The following is a 16089-nucleotide window of genomic DNA, read 5'->3' as shown; positions in this document are numbered from 1 at the left end:
CACACGTTGTTCATGAAGGTTCATGACAGCAGGTTTTTGGAAAGACCTCCTTTTCTCCTCAAAAGCGATTCATCCATGAAAGAAAACAGCAGAAACTTTTGATCCCACTGTCCTCGGACGAATGAGAATTGGATCTCCTTTAAAACATTCTTCCATTCAAGGATGTTCCATTTACATCAAAACACAGATCTTAAAAATGACTACAGAATACGAAAACTGTTTCTCCTCAAATGGGGAATCCAAAACAATATGCTGCAACTGCCTAAGAATGCAGTCTGCCCGGGGCTCAGTGCTCCGCCTTACGATAAATCCACTGTCCCTGAGAGGCCAGACCTGACCGTGAGCCAGAGGCTGGGGTTCAGAGGACACTCAGAGGTGGGCTTCAGCTGTGAGAGAAGGCAGGCCTGTGGGAGTCACCCAAGGGTCTGTGAAACCCTTCCAGGTCAGGCTTCTCCCCATCTCCTCCCTGAGTCTCCAGTCTCCTCCAGGAAAGGACACACCCCGCCCCCTCTCGGCCCAAGCCCAGCCCTGGCTTCAGAGCTCTGCACTTGTCACCTTGGGCTGGAACACTGGGCCGAGATCCACACACAGCTGGTTCGTACCGGTCACTCAGGTCTAAGCCTAAACAGCCGGTCCACTCTGCCCTCTAGCTAGAGGTACTTCCCAACCCCTTCCCCGAGCACCCCTAAAAGAGCCCCTACTCACACACAGCCACATCACATCTTGTTTAATTTTCATGAAACTGTTCTTCCGGGCATTTTCTTGTTTAAGAGTTATGCCTTCTCCTCGCTATAAGGCAAGCAGCACAGGAGCCTTCCACTTGGTTCATGGCTAAATTCCCAGCCTCCAAAAACAGGTCTGCACAAAGCAGGCATCTAAGAACACCCCAGCTCCAACCCCAAATTCACTCCCAGTACTAACGTGTGACTGAAACTTAAGAATTCCAGGGATAAAAGGCCAAAAGTTCAAATGCAGCCCAGATTTCTGGAACTCCTCTTTCGACTCAACTTCACCTTCTCTTGCTACAGTCCACCATCCTAATTCTATTCACTCTTTTATCTTTTGTCTCTTAGAGTCACAAGTACCAACTTCTTACAGATGACTCAAACTCGAAACCAGCTTTTTCAGCCCACAGTCCCAAGCCCACATCTCCTGCTGTAAATGGAACATCAACATGCCCTCAAGCATGCTGAAAGAACAGTCATCACCTGCCTCCTCTGCCACATCTGGCAATGGCACAGGCTGCCATTCACATTCAAGTTCTCAATCCACCGTCATTCTTTCGTTTTTAAAGAATTCCGATCTACTGCTCCTTATCAATATTTCTTGCACCCGCCACTGCCTCTCCATTTTTACTTCCACTAAACAATCCAGATGGTAAAGAATCTGCCTGCAATGCAGACCTAGCTTCGATCCCTGGGTCAGGAAGATCCCCTGGAGACCTGGGAATGGCTACTCATTCCAGTATTCTTGCCTGGAAAATTCCATGGACAGACGGGCCTGGCGGGTTACAGCCCACAGGGTCGCAGAGAGTCGGGCATATCTGACCACCTAGCACTTCCACTTTCCAACAATCCAGGCCCTTACCACCTAGCGGGGTGTAACTAAACCTGTCCAGGTTTTTACCACCACCACCCAATGGGCCTGAAACTGCGATTCTTATAAACATCCATCTGGCAATCATCAGTGTTTTTGTAGAGGCTGAGGCAAACACCTGACCTGATAACGTAACCAGCTGATCTAACACATAGCGGGTAGTTGTGAAATCAGAGAGCTGACAGGCAAGGAGACCGAGGCACAGCCAGGTTACAGTTCCTGGCACCCGAAGTTCCAGGTTCTGTGTGTTCCACCATTAACAGTCCACAAAAATCACCCATTACAAAAGCTTCACTGAAGCATTCGACAGTGCTGCTACCTGTAAAATCTGGGACATTCCTTACACTTTAACTACTGCAGCTTTTTGTGGACTCGTTTTTACACAAAGCCTGGTTAAGATGTTTATTTGGTATATTTGGAATCCAGCCTATTTTTCTTAACTTTCAGGTAAAAGTTAATCTCAGTGTACATAGTTTTTCCTTATTAACTAGGAGTTTTCTCTCTTCTGTTGATAACATACACCCTAGCACATCTCAAATCATCAAGAAAAATTTCAACACACTCTTTCTATTATTTTGCTCAGTACTTGTCGAGGTGCAGAGAATTGACTCCCTCACCAATGGACTGCCCTGTAACAGTTACAGCAGCTCTCCCATCCTGGGGGTTACACTCACCACACCCCAGTAGAGGCTTAAAACCTTGAACAGTCCTGACTTTGTATATATGGAACATGTTTTTTCCCCTACACACACACACTTGTGATAAAGTTTACAAATTAGGCACAGTAAAGAGATTAACAATAACTAATGGCTCAGACGGTAAAGCGTCTGTCTACAATGCGGGAGATGCGGGTTCGATCCCTGGGTCGGGAAGATCCTCTGGAGAAGGAAATGGCAATCCACTCCAGTACTATTGCCTGGGAAATCCCATGGACAGAGGAGCTTGGTAAGCTACAGTCCATGGGGTCGCAAAGAGTCGGACACGACTGGGTGACTTCACAATAACAAAATAGAACAAAATAACAATTCTATACTGAAAAAAAAGTCAGGTGAATGTGGTGTCTCCCTCCTCCTCTCAGAATCTCTTACTGTACAAGTGTAATGCCTTTTCCATCTTAACTAAAGCACTGATCACACTTTGTGCCGGTACCTTTTGCAGTTTGAGGTGCGAAAGCAAAAACAGCATGAATTTCTTTTTCCTTCCTCACAATTTCATGGCTAGAAGATTCATTCTTATCACAGATCTTAGCAACCTCAGCATATGAAATTTTTTTTCCCTTATTAAGTCAAGAACTTTCACCTTTTCACTTCAAGGCTCCTCTTCAATGTATCTGAATTGCCAGCCTCACTACTCTTGTACTCTGGGGCCACTGGTAAGTAAAATAAGGGTCACCTGAACACAGCACCAAGATACCACAAATGATCTGATAACCCAGACAGATGCTAAGCGACCAGTGGGCAGGGCATACTGGAAAAAGGGATGATTCATATCCCCTACAGGATGAGGCGGGATGGTACAAGATTCCACCACACCACTCGCAACAGTGGGAAACTTAAAATCTATGAATCATGCGGCTTCCTGATGGTCCAATGGCTAAGAGCCTGTGCTTCCATGCAGGGGGTGGGTTCAATCCCTGGTCGGGAAAGTAAGCCTACATGCCTCTTAGTGCAGTCAAAAATAAACATATAAAATACATGCCTTGTTTATTTCTGTAGTTTTCCATGTACTATTACCACCATGGTGACTGCAGGTAACTGAAACCACAGAAAGTGAAACTGTGATGCTAGATCACTAGAAAAGAAGGGGGCATGACCATACTTTGCTTCACCCAAACAGCGTACACCCCTGAGACCTGCCTTAGTTCACTGCAAACGGTCTTCCCAGTAGAGCCTGTCCAACTACACTGAACACCTAAGTCATATACAAAAGCACTATGTTAAGTCCATTCTTCAGAACTGATTTTTAAGAGCCTTGCTTCCCAAACAGAATGAAGCGTTTTTATGCTTCACAAGTTTCACAGTGATTGCTGTGACTAAGCCCCCCAAAATACAGATGTAAATCACAATTTACCATCAACGAGCTGCGTGACCTTATCACAGTATCTTCAGAACGCATTTCCTCATCTCTAAAATGGAGAGGTTGAAGCAGGTATCATCTACAGCCTCTGTTCGCTCTCAACTTCTCAGATTCAATGATGGCAAGACAAGAAAGTTTCTAACTGACCTCTCTGCCTCTGCTCGCTCCTTCTAAATGATCCTGCACACTACTAACTGAGTTTCCCAAACTACCACTGTTTTAGCTTTCTATTGCTGTTACAACAAACCACCACAAACTCAGAGGCTTAAAACAACACAGGTTTTATTATCTTATACTTCTGAAGGTCAGGGGCCTGAATGACGTTCACTGGGCTAAAACAAAGATGTCTTTGTTCCTCCTAAGGTCCTAAGGAAAAGCTGTCCGCCTGCTTTTCCCAGCTTCGAAAGGCTGCAGTCCTTGGCTCATGGACCCTTCCCCGTTCAAAGCCAGCAGTGTGGCATCTACAAATCTCTGCCTCCCTCTCTCACTTACGAACCTTCGTGATTACCCTGGGCTATCCAGATAATTAAAGGATAAACTCTGGTTTCAAGATCTTTAACTTACTGAAATCTGTGAAGCCCCGTTTGTCATGTGAGATAAACATTTGCAGGTTCTGGGAATTAAGACATGGACACACTTGAACCATTATTCTTCCTACCACAACTATGCAGTCGTATCAGCCCGTAACTAAACTCATTCAACAGCCAAAAGCAGGCAGAAACACCAGGAGAAAACGTGCATAGACACAAAAATACTAGCAAACCAGATCTAGCAACACACAAAAAGGATTATACAATATGACCAAATGAGATTAATCCCAGCAAAGAAAGGTTGGTTTAAAATCAATCAATGTAATACAATCATGGAATGAAAGAAAAAACCCACACAATACATCTCAACAGACAGAAGAAAATATTCAACAACAAAATTCAATAGTTTTCATGATAAAAACACTCAAATTAGGAATAGAAGAGAACCTCCTCAACCTGAGGAAGTCTCCTATAAAAACTCACAGCTAACGTCATACTAATGTTTACAGTGAAAGACTGGATGCTTTCACTTTAAGATTAGAAACAAGACTGGGATGTCTCCTCTCACTATTTTATTCAACTCTGCATTGAATTCAAGGTTCTCGGGGCAATTAGGCAAGAAAAAGAAATAAAATAAAAAGACTGGAAAGACAAAAACTATGTCTATTTTCAACAGGGCTTCCCAGGTGGAGCTAGTGGCAAAAACTCTCCTGCCAATGCAGGAGACATAAGAGACGCAGGTTCGATCCCTGCGTTGGGAAGATCCCCTGGAGGAACGCATGGCAACCCACTTCAGTATTCCTGCCTGGAGAATCCCATGGACAGAGGAGCCTGGCAGGCTACGCTCCATAGGGTTGCAAAGTTGGACACAACTGAAGCGACTTAGCACACACAGCACATTTGCAGCTGACATGATCTTGGATACAGAAAATCCTAAAGAATCCACTAAAAAAAGTACTAGCTAATAAACAAGTTCAGCAAGATTGTAGATTAAAAGATCAATGCACAAAAATCAACTGTATTTCTACACCAGCAATGAGCAATCTAAAAATGAATTTAAGAAAACAGTATCACTTACAATAGTATCAAAAAGGACACAAGACTTGGGAATAAATTCTAAAAAAATTTAAGACATGTACACTGGAAACTATCAATCACTGTTGAAAGAAGCTTAACCAACGAAGGATGACATAAATGAAAGGAACAGAATTGAGTGTCTAGAAATAATTCCTTACATTTAATAACCAACTGATTCTCAACAAAAGTGCCAAAGAAAAATCAATGGGGAGAGAATAAAGTTGGGTGCCTACACAAAAATCTGCTGTTCACAGCAGCATTAACCTTAACAGCCAAAAAGTAGAAACAGCCTAAATGCCCATCAACTGAGGATTGGATAAATAACATGTAATAATAATCCATTATTATCTGTCAATAAAAAGGAACAAAGTACTTATACTCACTCTGATATACACTTTATATATAAGATGTTAAGTGAAAGAGACCAGTCACAAAAGCCCAGAGACTGCATGATTCCATTTATATGAAAGTCCCAGAACAGGTGAAACCATAAAGACAGAAAGCAGAGAGCAGATGCCGAGGGCTGGAGGAGGGGGAGCTGGTGAGTGGCTGCCAAGGGGCGTGGGGTTTCTGTTTAGGGTGCTGAAAAACGCGCTGAAGATGACACAACCATGAATATACTAAAACCCATGGAATTTTACACTTTAAATGGGTGGATTTTATGGTGTGTGAACTTTATCTCAACTGTTTTCTTACGTCCAAGGTATTCAATTCACGTGCAAACCCACTGGTAAACATAATAAATAGTCCCCAAGTGGTCTGGAAGGAATTTAAGAACACAAGATATCGCCTATGAACACGTGTTTTGTTTTGTATGAAGAGCAATCATATGACTGCTCTATGTTAGGAAAGTATATGACTTTTACTAACACAGCATGGTTAAAAAAATAAACACAAAAAAGGAACAGACAGTTTGAACACCGTTAAATACTCCTCGGTGGCCACGAAATAAACTCCGCACATTTTTGAGCGCTTTCACAACTGAGTGTCACCCACTTCTTTAGATCTGACTTGCACCGCCATGAACACAAACTCAGCAGGGCCAGACTCTGCCTGCCCACCAAACACCACGCTCACTGCCACCCGACCTCTGGTCTGTGTCCTCAACAAATTCTGAGCATTTTTCAGCCACTGAAACGATCCTTAACCTTCAGGATTAAGGATCTGACTGAAGTCCTGCCTGAAGTCCTTTGCCATCAAAAAGCTTTTTTCACCTCTCCAGACCACACGAACAGCAAACCCCCCCGGCCCCTCACAAGCTGAGCTACACCTCTAAGACGGCTGGTCACCAACCAGGCACTTTTCACCACCTCCATTTGGCTAACTCACTCTTAAAACAGTTTTGGTGGTTTTTTTTTAAACAAACAAAAACAACTAGAATTTACTTTTTTCAGCCTCAATTCATTCATTTATCCATTTCATCTTATAATTTCCTCACTTTCTAAGGCAATGATGGATGGCTTTCCCCCAGGTTCTTAAAAGAAAATATAGCACTTTTGCCAATGACAGAGCGCCACCTAGTCGTGGCACAGAGTAACTCGAAACAGCAGCAGGAAGCTCGACTCACTACTTTTACAGAAATGAACTGTGGGTTAAAATAAGAAGTTGTAGAATCATTTTGCAAGGCAATGCGACTGCTTTATACGTGCTTCTTATCTACCTGATCAGTCTACCACACAAGGCTTACAGGTGTGACTTGTTCTCCGCTCAGTATCATGTATTATTCATCATTTAATATCACTAAATCAAATTCAATTTCTGATGTGCAGTATGTCAATATATTCATATGTAGATGGTTCAACATTCCTTTGATAATAACAGGAGAAAATTTTTGAGTTTATTATAAAAATTAAACAGCAGAAGTAAGGATAAAACGATATCTGGTGATTTACTCACATATAATGGAGCTTGCTGTGGATTAAGTTTCATGACCCAGGACACTGGAACAGAAAAGAAAGAAATAAATGAGAATAAAATTAAAAGTTATCATCAAAAATTTAAAACCCACTGGAAAAGTATAGATGTCAAGCAAGGTTACATGAGCAAAATCAGGAGTCTGGGGTTACAGATACCCAGCTTTCCTCCGAAACAGAAGTTCAAGGACTGTAGCATGCCTTGTGGCCCAGATTCAATCTTTACAAGTGGGGAGAAAGATGTTCTGATTGAAAAAGACAAAAGTCTTTGCAGTCATATAAGATGTTTTAACAACCAACCAATAGGATATTAAAAGCAGTTACCAAAAAAAGAACAGTGTGTGCACAAGTTACACTTTTATATAATCCCCCAAACTCATAAGATGCTTCCCCAGTTATCACTAGGGCACTCAGGGCGGAGGGGAGACCTCGAGACAGCCCTCCTCCTCTCAGAGAAGGGGGCTAACCAGACTTGCCTCCATCAACTAGAAGCTTTTGGTCTCCTGAAAATCAGCGGCTGGATTCCCTGTCATTACCCCTCTAAATGAATTCTCACAAAAATCTTCGGAAGAACTTTAGAGAAGACTTACAGGATTATATAATACATTTGTGAATATTGAGAACAGCATGTTCTTAAAAGCTCACCTTGGTGATTTGACCAGGATTTCATCTAAGCTAAAATTATTTTAGTCCAGAATTACTTCAGATGGTCAAATCTTTTGTTAAATAAACCAATCTCAGAATAAGCTAATCCCATCTTCATAAGAATCAGAGAAGGCCCAAGTAATTTCATTCTGATAGATTTTGAGTGTCTTGCTCAAAATGGGGGACCTGATCAATTACAATCTTAGCAGTATTTAAAAAAAAAAACATACAGGAACAGCATTCAAGGTGCAAAAAGAAAAAGATAAAATCCCATACTTGGCCAGATGCCAGACCAGATCACAAAAACTTAACAATTGAAATGCTAACAGCATAAATTAGAAATCAAAGACCAAATTTTAGAATAAAAAGCAATGCCTGAGCAACCACACATACCTCAAACAACAGAATCCTTTCAGTATTAAAACTTTTTCACAAATCGGCCAATTTAGTCAGGTTGTGAGTCTGAGGATCAAAGGCTCACCCCAAGAACAGTTAACACACACCTCTAGGGAAAAAGATAAATCTATAACCAGACTCCCACACACGATCATCTCCAACCAGTAGCAGGCCACGGGTTTCATTCACTCTGCTGCAAGACGTGCCCAGCCAGGTGGACCCACAGGGACTGACTACCTCCCCTGCTTGCCCCGTTTGCCCTCTAGTCCACACTCCCACCCCACCAACACACACACAATAACAGACCTGCCAAACACACACACGCAGACACACACACACACGCAGACACACACAATAAGAGACCCACCCAACACACACACACACATAAACAGACCCGCCCAACACACACACACACACGAACAGACCCGCCCAACACACACACACACACACACACACACACACTAACAGACCCGCCCAACACACACACACACACACACACACACACACACACACACACGGCTTAGGGCACTCTTGTACCCTTAGGTGCTAAAATCACCTACAAAAATCCACACTGAAAACCAAACTTGAGAAATGGAGCAACAGTCAACTCTTTTAGAAAACCTTTGTTTTTCTAACCAACAGATTCAAAAAGCAAACATGAATGATTACCAAAAAAACAGGAGAAAAGACAGACTTAAGATGGAGTACTTTCTCAACACATTAAATATCCATTTAACTTAAAATTAAGCACCATGCTCACTAGTCTTTTAATCAGCTTTCTAAGTCCTGTTCAGACTTGCCCGGGACAAAAGACTCAAAAAATCTATAAATGCACGAACCAAATCCATTTGCTTTAACTGACTTATGAAGTATTGCTGACCATCCCAACAGAAGAAACATCAGTGGAAACCAAAACAAGAATTAATACCTTGTAACCAGACCTGTAAGGTTTGGAGAAATCTATGGAGACAAACTAGTGACCTACTAGCCTTCTGATGTTTCTTGATTTGCCAGAAGACCTAGAATGACTGTGTGTACAAGGAACACAAACAAACTTCTCTGATGTGCCCGCTACATCTGGGCGAAAGGTCTCGTGATGCCCTCTGAACTGTCTGGAATCGTGGACTCGCCTAAACTTGTTTCAAAGCCAGAACCCATACAAGTTATTCTGATATGAGGATTAAAGAGGGCTGACAAACTGTCTGTCCACCCACACTGGTCAAAGGGACAGTTCATTGTTGTGCTGGCAGCACAGGCTGCTGGAAAGATAAATCTGCCAGAAGTCATCAAGGTGATGACCCTAGAAGCATCGGATCGCTAGATTCAGACGCCTTTAGGCTTCCTCAATGCTGACAAACCAGGGGAAGCAAGGACTAACATTTACAGAGCTTTAGAGCCAGTATCAATAACCTCAGATATGCAGACGACACCACCCTTATGGCAGAAAGTGAAGAGGAACTAAAAGGCCTCTTGATGAAAGTAAAAGTGGAGAGTGAAAAAGTTGGCTTAAAGCTCAACATTCAGAAAACTAAGATCATGGCATCTGGTCCCATCACTTCATGGGAAATAGATGGGGAAACAGTGGAAACAGTGTCAGACTTTGTTTTTTGGGGATTCAAATTCACTGCAGATGGTGACTGCAGTCATGAAATTAAGACACTTACTCCTTGGAAGAAAAGTTATGACCAACCTAGATAGCATATTCAAAAGCAGAGACATTACTTTGCCAACAAAGGTCCGTCTAGTCAAGGCTATGGTTTTTCCAGTGGTCATGTATGGATGTGAGAGTTGGACTGTGAAGAAAGCTGAGCGCCGAAGAATTGATGCCTTTGACCTGTGGTGCTGGAGAAGACTTTTGAGAGTCCCTTGGCCTGCAAGAAGATCCAATCAGTCCATCCTAAAGGGGACCAGTCCTGGGTGTTCATTGGAAGGATTGATGCTGAGGCTGAAACTCCAATACTTTGGCCACCTCATGTGAAGAGTTGACTCACTGGAAAAGACTCTGATGCTGGGAGGGATTGGGGGCAGGAGGAGAAAGGGACAACAGAGGATGAGATGGCTGGATGGCATCACCAACTTGATGCACATGAGTTTGGGTGAACTCCAGGAGTTGGTGATGGACAGGGAGACCTGGTGTGCTGCAATTCATGGGGTCGCAAAGAGTCAGACACGACTGAGCGACTGAACTGAACTGATAGTCAATATTATTTTTTTATATGCGGACCACTTTTTAAGTTTTTATTGAAATTGTTACAATTTTTCTTCTGTTTCATGTTTTGGTTTTTTGACCACGAGCATGTGGGATTTAAGCTCCCCGACCAAAGATCGAACCCACAACACCCCTGCGATGGAAGGCGAAGTCTTAACCTCTGGACCGCCAGGGAAGTCCCTCCGACACCATTTTTAATCCCCTTTTTAAAAATACTATTTTCCCCGTTTTTTCCCCCATCTCACTGGTTGGGGAGAGGGGTGTTTCCTTTAAATGATTAAATTATTTAATATCAACATAAGAGGTGGATGAACCTAGAATTCAAGCCCAGTCTGATGTCACCAACCGACCTGCCCTGCTTGCCTCTAGCCCTCATTCTACAGACAGTACAGATTCTCCTCAACTTCGTTAATTCAACCATCACTGGGCATCTACAGCATGCTGGGCACCCTGCTCAAGGCATTGAGAGTACAAACAGAGCTTATCTGAGGACTAACAGAGAGAAAGCACTAGTGAGTGCTACAGGGAAGCATCAGTAAGAGGGAACAGGCAGTGAGTGGGATACAGTTTTAAATATGGGGCTGAGGGAAGGCCTCCTGGGGTGGCTTTCACCCCCACAGTGAAAGAGATTAAGAAAGCAAGTAATACAAACTAATAGATGAAAGACCCTCAAACTGGTCCTAAAATGGAGAACTCAAGAGTTCTGATGCGCAACCATCAAGCACTTGCTATATACAGTGCATCAACTTATTTCACACATTTAAACAGACTTAGTTTACTTGAGAACTGTGTTCTAAAAAAAGGAGACTACGTATTACAGGAAGGCAATCTTCTCAGTCAGAGCAAATGCACTTGAAAACCAACCTATACCCCAAGCCCAACTTGGAGACCACAGGAGTCTTTGCTTTGTCTACAGACTTTTTATCAAGAGGAAAATTGAACAAAAGCACCATGTCTGTCCAATCATTTCATCAAGGAATTTTAAGTGAAAATCCCAAAATGTTTTCTGTCTCCGATAACAAACTGGTGAATGACTTCTCAAGAACGTGTGACTGACGCTGCAGGACTGGTAAAGGCTGCGCCCCATTTGAAAGAGACCATGAAGAAAATGAACTATCAAAATACAAAGATTTACATGACCTGATGGTAGGTGTGTCTACCGACTCCGCCACTCCACAGCAACCTGTTACAGTTCTGGGGAAGTCATAAACTCGGGGGTGTGTGAAGTAATAGTAATAACAAGTGTAGTAAGTGTATTTATTCTTCCCACATTTTGCGTTGTATCTCAAAATGTTCCAAGAAAAACCAAACAGTTTGCTCCTGTATAAATGGAACATGTTCACTTTATGTCAAAACAGGCTCCTCCAATTTTAATGCAGCTGTGTCAATTATGTAAGTCTACACAGCCTGCTGCAACACCCACATGCAAGAAGCCTCAGGGTGGACATCGAGGCCGCTTCCATGCCCCCTCACCATGTGCGTGCTTTGTCATGCCCAACTCTTTGCAACCCTGTGGGCTGCAGCCTCCCAGGCTCCTCTGTCCATGGGATTCTCCAGGCAAGAGTACAGGAGTGGGGTTGCTGTGCCCTCCTCCAGGGGATCTTCCCAACCCAGGGATTGAACCCAGGTCTCCCACACTGCCCACATTGCAGGCAGGCAGTTTTATTCCTAGTTTCTTATGGAATCTCCACACTGTTCTCCATATGGCTGTAATCAATTGACATTCCCACCAACAGTGCAAAAAGGTTCCCTTTTCTCCAAACCGTCTCCAGCATTTATTATTTGTAGATTTTTTGGTGAGGGGCTTTCTGACAGTTGTGAGGTGATACTTCATTGTAACTTTGATTTGCATTTCTCTAATAATGAGCAGCCTTGAACTGCAAGGAGATCCAACCAGTCAATGCTAAAGGAAGTCAGTCCTGAATATTCACTGGAAGGGCTGATGCTGAAGCTGAAACTCCAATTCTTAGGCCACCTGATACAAAGAACTGATTCATTGGAAAAGACCCCAATGCTGGGAAAGACTGAAGTTGGGAGGAGAAGGGGACAACAGAGGTTGAGATGGTTGGATGGCATCACTGACACGATGGACAAGAGTTTGGGTAGGCTCCAGGAGTTGGAGATGGACAGGGAGGGCTGACGTGCTGCAGTCCATGGGGTCGCAGAGAGTCGGACACGACTGAGCGACTGGACTGAATAATGAGCAACCTTGAGCATCTTTTCATGTATTATTGGCCATCTATTTGGAGAAATATCTGCTTAGGTCTTCTGCCCATTTTTTGACTGGGCTATTAGATTTTCCTGCTGTTGAACTGCATAAGCTGCTTATATATTCCGGAGATTAACCCTTTGTCAATTGTTTCATTTGCAATTATTTTCTCCCATTTTGATGGTGTAGCTCAAATCAGGTGCTCTGTGACTATCTAGAGGGGTGGGAGGGAGGTTCAAGAGGGCAGGGACATATGTCTACCTATGGCTGATTCATGCTGATGTACAGCAGAAATCAATGCAATAAAAAGCAATTATCCTCCTATTAAAAATATAAAAGAGAGAAAAAAAGTCTCAGGGTGCTGCTGATTAGAGAAGCAAAGACTGTTGCAAGGATCCCTTCCTGTACTTTAACATAAACTAGCATCAGCCTTTTCCTCACAGGGTGCAAAGCACAGACCACCATCAGAATATACCAGCACTGGGCATGCAGCACTGACCAAGTTAACAGGAGCAAAAGTTCTGGAACGTTTTGCACCTTGCTCTACCTGAAAAATGACGGTGCAGAAACTCAGTCACTATACAGGATCACACTAAGCCTGTTTGACTAGTTTGCGTGACGGACAGGACAGAAAGCACTTCCAACAACCTATGTGCCTGAGCAAACAAATGCAAAATCTTACCAGGTACCCCGCCGCCCCCCACCCCAAAAAATACACACCTAAATAAAAATTGGAATCCTTAATAGGTGTCAGCAAACATTTCTGTAAAAAGTCAAACAGTAAATATTTTATGCTCTGCAGGTCACAGGGTTTCTGCTGCCATATGTATGACTGGGTGTAGCCGTATTCCAATTAAACTTTATTTACTAAAAGAGGCAGAAGGCTAGATTCAGCCAGTGGATCACAGAATGCCAACTCCTGGTCAAAAGCTAAAAAAAAAACCAACTCAATAATCCAAAGAAACATTATGTCCTCATTCAACAGTTTTATAGGTCTCAAAGATATTTTCCATCTTTAAAAAAAAAAAAAAAAAGCATGTCTCAATACAGGAAAGGCATAAGTCCCCTGTTACAACGGACCTAGAAAGTAGTAAAAAGACCTGTTTTTTTCCCCTCAATGTCAAACTGAGTAAATCTACCAGCTTTACTAGAGGTCCCTAGAGCTGATAAAAAGCAAAGCAATTAAAACCAGAATGTCTGCACCCATATGTCTGTAAACATAAACCAAACTCACTATTCTGCGGTCACAGTCACACTTTACACTAAAGAAGCCTTTAACAGGTGCTCCTGTTAAAAGTCAAATGTTCAAGGAGGGGCAGCGGGCAAGTCACAGGTGCCCCCAACACCATAGCAGGTAATTGTACCGAAAACTTTTTCCTAAAGACCAGCTGTCCACGCCTGACAAACTCAGCATGGTTTTTGTCATTCACAACAGGGAAGCATCTAAATCCATAAAAAAGATGTGCAAACTGCCCCCCTAAACACAACCACCCCAGTCTCATTCAGGGAAGGACAGCTGTTTGGGATGCAGCCAGGCATAAATAGAGTATTCCTACCTGCAGGGTATTTCCATGGAAAAGTGTGCTTCAGATGAATTTCCATGGCCAGGAACCTGGCTACGACTGGGCTAGAATAAATCCTTCAAAACCCACAAACATCTGGGTGGGGGTTAACATGGAAATGACAGTGCATACTCTGGATTCTTGCAGAACGGTCAACATTCAGGTCTTCCTCAAGGAAAACAACAAGATTCAAAAGACTCTCTCCTTCATTCCTAAGGAGTTTGGGCTGCTGGCAATAAACATGTCATGTACTGGCTGAGGGCAGGAGCCAGGAATTCTGGACAACAGAAAAGGAAGCACAGTAAACGGGTAGATAGGCTTTTCCTGGTGAGGATGTCAAGTTCTTTTTAAAAAAACAAAAAAACTACAAGTATATTTTCTGAATAAGGAACTGAGGAAATCTTACGGAAGCCTTGTAAATGTCCAAGCTCTTCTGTTTAAAGATGCACTCACTGATTAACTGAGCAGTGAGCTTTAAGCAGCGATGCTCAAACGTCATGGCACATGAGCATCTGTTGGCGCGTTCTCAGATCCCAATTCTTGCCCAGCCCCTCCCTGCCTACTTCCACCATCAGAGTCCAGATCAAAAAATCTAACCTTGTGATGTTTTCCTTTGAAATCACAGCCCACACCTTTGGCAGCGGTGTTGAGACTCGGATCAGGTGTCTGATTCTCACGGCACAGTGAGCCTTGTTCTAACCCACCCTCTCATGACACAGTGCTTACTACACACCAAGAAAAAAGCAAAGCACTAGTCAGAAGAGGGACGGGAGGGGAAGGGGGTGCCTAGGAGAGGTTGTCAGGACACAGAGTCTAACAGAGGGCAATACTCACAGGAAATCAAAAGGATACCGCAAACTGAGACAAGAACCTAATGGCCACGTTCACTCATTTGATTTATTCTTATAAGTGCTGCTTTACTCAGTAGGCAGAATGACCCAGAATTTACGGCAAACACACACACACAAGCAAAGTGATCATCGTGGAATAAAACAAATCAGAGCTTTGTCACAATACTTTATCAATTAATTAAAATAATTGAGGAAATTAAATTTAAACTCTGATTTTCTTACACTCATCTTAGAACTTGCTCTAAAATTCATATGGGTAAGCACACCATAGTCTTTACTGATTGAGGCCTCATTTTCTTTATACATGTTTATAATACCTGCCTGGCAGGTAAAGACTTAATAATGGTAGATAATCTTATATTACTGAGCCCTTAAAATAGTCCATGGACAGCTAGATGCTGAGCTTTAGGGACAATTGCCATTCACCTGCTAAGTCGTGTCCAGCTCTTTCTGACTCCATGGACTGCAGCACATCAGGCTCCTCTGTCCTCCGCTATCTCCCAAGGTTAGCTCAAATTCATGTCTACTGAGTTAGTGATACTATTTAACCATCTCATCCTCTGCCACCCTCTTCTCCTTTTGCCATCAATCTTTCCCAGGATCAGGGTCTTTTCCAATGAGTTGGCTCTTCGCATCAGGTGGCCAAAGTATCCGAGCTTCAGCATCAGTCCTTTCAATGAATAAAGTGAAAGTTGCTCTGTCATGTCCGACCCTTTGCAAACGCTATGGACATGGAATTCTCCAGGTCAGAATACTGGAGTAGGTAGCCTTTCCTTTCTCCAGGAGGTCTTCCCAATCCAGGGATCTAACCCAGGTCTCCCGCAATGCAGGTGGATTCTTTACCAACTGAGCCACAAGGGAGCCCAAGAATACTGGAGTGGGTAGCCTATGCCTTCTGCAGCGGATCTTTCTGATCCAGAAATCGAACCAGGGTCTCCTGCACTACAGGCAAATTCTTTACCAACTAAGCTATTAGGCAGGGCTAATTTCTTTTAGGATTGACTGGTTTGATCTCTTTGCTGTCC

General features: G+C 43.1%; 1 protein-coding gene across 1 annotated transcript in view; it reads right to left on the bottom strand.

Moving 5' to 3' along the window:
- Positions 1 to 7208, bottom strand: part of LOC138095465 (A-kinase anchor protein 13-like) — a 116644-nt gene extending 109436 nt beyond the window's left edge. Inside the window, exon 1 of the mRNA XM_068991507.1 lies at positions 7176 to 7208. Coding sequence (XP_068847608.1) covers positions 7176 to 7208 — 33 coding nt within the window. The remainder of the gene's footprint in view (positions 1 to 7175) is intronic.
- Between the last annotated feature and the right edge of the window lie 8881 nt (positions 7209 to 16089).

Source organism: Capricornis sumatraensis, chromosome 19 (assembly GCF_032405125.1).
Source record: "Capricornis sumatraensis isolate serow.1 chromosome 19, serow.2, whole genome shotgun sequence".
NCBI classification, from domain to species: domain Eukaryota; kingdom Metazoa; phylum Chordata; class Mammalia; order Artiodactyla; family Bovidae; genus Capricornis; species Capricornis sumatraensis.
The sequence above is the reverse complement of the archived record's forward strand: the minus strand, read 5'-3'. Positions and strand labels throughout refer to the sequence as shown.